This window comes from Doryrhamphus excisus, linkage group LG4 (assembly GCF_037039965.1).
Source record: "Doryrhamphus excisus strain RoL-2023G ecotype Guam linkage group LG4, RoL_Dexc_Guam_v1.1, whole genome shotgun sequence".
Classification (NCBI taxonomy): Eukaryota; Metazoa; Chordata; class Actinopteri; order Syngnathiformes; family Syngnathidae; genus Doryrhamphus; species Doryrhamphus excisus.
In genome coordinates this window covers 16,099,084-16,104,776 of record NC_136360.1, presented here as the reverse complement: position 1 = coordinate 16,104,776, position 5,693 = coordinate 16,099,084, and the positions used below count along the sequence as shown (strand labels likewise).

Genomic DNA, 5,693 nt, shown 5'->3' with positions numbered 1-5,693 from the left:
AAACTGTGTCCTGCGGGCCGCGCGTTTGAGACCCCTGATGTAAACAGTTCCATCCATGACATGAAGGCACACAGAAGTCACGACATCTAGCTACGTTTTTGTTATGTTTACATCAAAGCCGCTGTAATCGCCACACTGACTGGTGGCCAGTGGGAAAGTCAATCAATACGACAACCACAGACTTTTTGGCCATTGCACACACATTTGCACACACTGACTGCACCTGCAACGATGAAAGATGTGCAAAGCTGTTAGCCAGGACCGTTTACAGACGGTTAGCTCACAAAACATCAATAGGACTAAACAATGTGGACATGCACATAAATACAAGCAAGACTTTTTAAATCATGCACCCGCAAAGTGTCTTAATTTTTTTGTACATTTATTCATGACAGTAGTGAGAAGAATGGTATTGTGCAGAGTCAATAGAATTCTACCCTCAGTAGGTTGTTTGGACATCCCTGACGTCCACGGATTGGCCCCGGCTTGTTCATGCAGTACTTGAAGACAGATTCAGTCCGGTTGTGGACAGCAGGAAATGGATGCGGTGGTTGAAAATAGGACACTAATGGAGCTTCATGCAGCGCTCTGCATCATCGTAACGGGCTGAACATGCGACCGTGGTCTCTCTCACCCACCGCTCTCCACCTTCTGCATCCCCTTCCGCAACTTTTTGCGGCGCATCATTGATGGTGCTGCGAAGCGTCACACGAGTGACGCTGAGAGAGTATTTCCGAGGGAGGGCGTGGTGCGGCCGATGGCACATGACCTCCTTGAACATTTCTCGGAAGCGTGTGGACATGAGGTTGTACAGGATGGGGTTGACGGCGGAGCTGAGGTAGAAAAAGACTCCAGATAGGACGTGTACGTACTGGAAGATCTGCAGGTGGTTGTCGGTCCAATCGCTGATGAAACTCCATACCAGGCGGTCGGTGTGAAAGGGGGCCCAGCAGATCCCAAAAACCACCACTAGAACAACTGCAAAATAGCACAAAAAGGCAATATTTCAAATATTACGTTTTTAAAATAGATGTATTTTTCCACCAGGGTTTATATTCTTCTATTGTTTTTCCCTTAATATTGAAATAAGCAAATTCTGAACTTTTTAGGTAAAATTCCAAAAAAGCAATAATATATACATATCAACATGTATGTTTGAGGGTGGTTAGCGCGCAGACCTCACAGCTAGGAGACCAGGGTTCAATTCCACCCTCGGCCATCCCCGTGCATGCGTGGGTTTTCTCCGGGTACTCCGGTTTCCTCACACATTCCAAAAAAACATGCTAGGTTAATTAGCGACTCCAAATTGTCCATAGGTATGAATGTGAGTGTGAATGGTTGTTTGTCTATATGTGCCCTGGGATTGGCTGGCCAGTCCACCAGTCCAGGGTGTACTCCGATAGGCTCCAGCACCCCCACCTCTCGCCCAAAGACAGCTGGGATAGGCTCCAGCACCCCCACATCTCGCCCAAAGACAGCTGGGATAGGCTCCAGCACCCCCGCCTCTTGCCCAAAGACAGCTGGGATAGGCTCCAGCACCCCCGCCTCTCGCCCAAAGACAGCTGGGATAGGCTCCAGCACCCCCGCCTCTCGCCCAAAGACAGCTGGGATAGGCTCCAGCACCCCCGCCTCTTGCCCAAAGACAGCTGGGATATGCTCCAGCACCCCCCACCCAAAGACAGCTGGGATAGGCTCCAGCACCTCGCCTCTCGCCCAAAGGCAGCTGGGACAGGCTCCAGCACCCACGCCTCTCGCCCCAAAGACAGCTGGGATAGGCTCCAACACCCCCGCGACCCTCATGAGGAAAACCGGTAGAAAAAAAATGAATGAATGAATGAATGAATATGTATGTTAGCATTAAAACTACTTTCACATCGTTTACACTTATTTTATTATGTTAATTGTTTTTTTTATCACGACCAAAATGAGCCTACATGGAGTATATAGCCTTCCTAATGCAAACAAATATTACTGCATTACTAAAACGCTTATAAATGAATACATTTTGTACTTTGGTACTGCAGTCGTCCCTTGCTACATCGCTCCTTCACTCTTTGGACTTTGACTTTTTTTTTTTAGAACTAATGAATAAATGACTCTTCCAGGGGTGTTTTTCATAACACATTGCAATTAGCCAAATGTAGCCAAAGCTACATCAGTGGATGTCGTCATATGCTCGGCTCTTTCTGACTGTTGACATTTATTCCTCCGTCCCTCCCCTCATGTTGTGTTCTTCTCTAACCTTTCGCCATATTCCTGATTATATTTCAAAAGTTCCAGTCTGTTCCGTTGCGTGTATGTTGATGGAACAGAAGATCAATCCTTCCCATCCATGGCGCAGGAAATCAATAAGATGTCAGGAAGATAGCCACGTCTGTATTGGCTTTCATCTCAGACATGCAAAGGCACAAAACCATGTTGCGTAAATGCTCAAATGCTCAAATGCTCTCTTTGATGTAAGGGCCATCGTTAGCTTCGCCGGTGATCATTTCAAGGTCATTGGGGAGGTTGTTTCTTTTTGCTGGTCCCCAATGAAAATGCAGATGAGAGTCAAATGCTGATAACACCAAAAGTTTTGTTAAAAATAACATTTCTTGATAAAACAGAACATTACGTAATACGTACAGTATCACAGAACAATACGTAATAGGTACAGTACCTACGCCTATTTCTCTACTGTGAATAGCAAGTGAAGCAAATGAATTGGGAGCTAGCCGTCATTCCAGGAGGATTACCAAAAGACCTCCGACCACCGGATACTGACCTTTTAAACAGGGTGTTCAAACCAAATGTGGCCCGCAGGACACTAGTTTGAGGCCCCCGCCTTGATATGAAAGTTTAATGTTAGTGCGGCCCGCGCAAGTTTGATATGGATGCTGTATGGTATCATGTACCCAGAAAAAATTATTACGTTTGATTAATGTTCATGTTAAAGGTTAAATAACTGTTAATAGTTATCCTCCCTATCCGTGTGGAAGTGGTAAGTTTTTGGCTATTTAAGTTTAAAGGAAATAACTTGGAGGCTACCGTTTAGATCGCTAGCTCTCTAGTTTGCGAGTTAGCATGTGTCTCAAGACCCTGCAGTTGTGCAATATGTTGTAAATAAAAAGAGTATAAATGTGACTATAGTCGTGTTTTGTCATGTCTACAGGGCTCTAATAATGCTTTGTTCATTTTAATCTGAAAAAAATCATTTGTCTACCCACCAACTATATGTGGTTTCTTAAGTTTTTATTATTTGCAGTTTTATTATTATTATTATATTTATTTATTTATTACTGATTGATTGATTTTCTTTATTCTTGATTTGTTTATTTATTTTTCATCTTATTTTGTGTAGAAAAATAAAAAGTAAGATATTTGAGAACAGTAGAATGTTTTATCAGAGCTTTTATTGTAGAAAATTGGAACCAAAGCGAAGTTTTTTAAATGTTTTTGTTTTTAATAAATGCGTTTTTTTGGGGGGGGGGGGCTGATGCGGCCCAGTCTCACCCAGACCCAAGCTCCAGTGGCCCCCATGTAAATTGAGTTTGAGACCCCAGTATGTGCCTGTGTCGCTATAAATGTGTTCCTGGAGGGGGGGGGGGGGGGGGGCATAGCAAAGCGTACTTCCCACTCTGCCCACTGAAGGTATTTGCTCAATTTGGCTAGCTAATATAGTCTCCCGCTTACTTGTAGGCATACAGGGACAGCTGAATGGTCCAGGACTCCAGCCTCGAGTGTATAAAAGGCCGGGCAGGGAAAGGAAGAGTGCTTTTTTGCAACTGTGCTGTAATAAGACCCGCTTACTTGTAGAGATACAGGGACAGCTGAATGGTCCAGGACTCCAGCCTCGAGTGTATAAAAGGCCAGACAGGGAAAGGAACAGTGCTTTTTTGCAGCTGCGCTGTAATAAGACATGCTTACTTGTAGGCATACAGGGACTGCAGATAAATACGGACTTCTGTATTAGGTATTGTCTTCAGGAATAAATAATCTGGTTCTCATTCTGATTTGGTTTTTAAGATTCCCTTATCCTCTATTCGGAACCCTCAGGGGGAGGATTTCTACGCCACGGTTGTTATATTAACCAGCAGAGGTGGTGAAGACACGACACCCAGGTGGCACTCACACAGCATTTTGGTGACCTGCCGTCGTCGGGCCTTCTGTTGTTGGCTGCGGTTGCCACAGAAACCGTCCCGGGCGGCGCCCGCCTTGCCCTCCAGCGCCCGGTGCATCCTCTCCCGTTTCAGCTGCAGCCCAATGAGCGTGTAGAGAACGCTGATGGTGAGCATGGGGAGGATGAAAAACAGCAGGGTGGTGACTTGGATGATGAGGTTGTAGATCCACTGCGGCTTCACCAGCGTGCATATGGCCGAGTCGGGGATCTCCACGCTCGGAGGTCCGCCGGAGCTGCAGGAGTCGCAGCTCAGATAGGAAATCCCGTGCAGACTGGTGTTGGGCAGAGAACACACCACGGACACGCCCCACACGGTGAGGATGACCCTCTTGGCGTGGGTGCGCGTCACCATGTACTTGGCACGGAGCGGGTGCACCACGGCGATGTAGCGTTCCACGCTCAGCGCCGTCACGTTGAGGATGGACGCGAAGCAGACCGTCTCGAAGAGGAAGGTCTTGAAGTAGCATCCGCCGCTCCCCAGGAGGAAAGGGTAGTTCTCCCACAACTCATACAGCTCCAGCGGCATTCCGAGCAGCAGCACCAGCAGGTCCGACACGGCCAGGCTGAAGAGGTAGTAGTTTGTTGGCGTCCACATCACCTTGTTGCGTGCGATGACGGTGCACGTCAGCACGTTGCCCAACACGCCCACCAAGAAGATGACCAGGTAAATGATGAAGACCGGAAGGAGCACCGGGGAGCGACGGGGGCCTAGGTACTTATCCAGGAAGGTGTCCGTTGTCACGCACGTGTCCTCCGCCTGGACGTGGCTTCCGTTGGTGTCCGGAGTCAAGCTGGTTAGATCAGACGAGCAGTTGTAAGGCGCCATGTTGGGCACCGAGTCTGACCTGGGAAGAAGATGATTAGATTTATTATTTCATTCATTCATTTTCTACCGCTTATCCTCACGTCTATCCCGGCTGTCTGTGGGCGAGGGGCGGGGTCCACCCTGGACTCATTGTCCCAAATAAACATTTTACGACAGAGTACAAAAATAATCGCGGATTTAGAGAATAAAGTTGTAAATTTACAAGAGAAAAACTCATAATCTTATGACAATGAAGTTGTAAAATTAAAAACGAAAAAACCTTGTAATATTACGGAAATAAAGTTGTGAGCGATAAACTCATAATAAAGTCATATTATATCAATTCACGAGACAAAAAAAATGAAGTTGTAAATTTACAAGAAAAAACATTGTCATATTAGTCATGAATTTATGAGACAAAACTCAATAAAATGAGAAAAAAAATAATATTACCATAATAAAGTCGTAAATTTACGAGAGAAAACTCATAATCATATGACAAAGTGGTAAATTTAAAAAAGAAAAAACTTTGTAATATTACGGAAATAAAGTTGTGAGCGATAAACTCATAATAAAACCAGAAATTTACAAGACAAAAAAACTGACATTATTCTGAGAATTAACGAGAGAAGTTGTAAATTTACAAGAAAAAACACTGTCATATTAGTCATAAATTTATGAGACAAAAACACAATAAAACAAGAAAAAAACTAATATTACTAGAATAAA

General features: G+C 45.0%; 1 protein-coding gene across 1 annotated transcript; it reads right to left on the bottom strand.

Moving 5' to 3' along the window:
• Window positions 1–447: 447 nt before the first annotated feature.
• nmur1a (neuromedin U receptor 1a) lies at window positions 448–4,985 on the bottom strand. Its single transcript, XM_058073260.2, has 2 exons — window positions 4,112–4,985; window positions 448–978 (listed from the first exon to the last, which is right to left on the bottom strand). Exons 1-2 carry the CDS (start codon window positions 4,983–4,985, stop codon window positions 566–568), a joined length of 1,287 nt encoding a protein of 428 aa, XP_057929243.2. The 3' UTR covers window positions 448–565.
• Window positions 4,986–5,693: the final 708 nt, after the last annotated feature.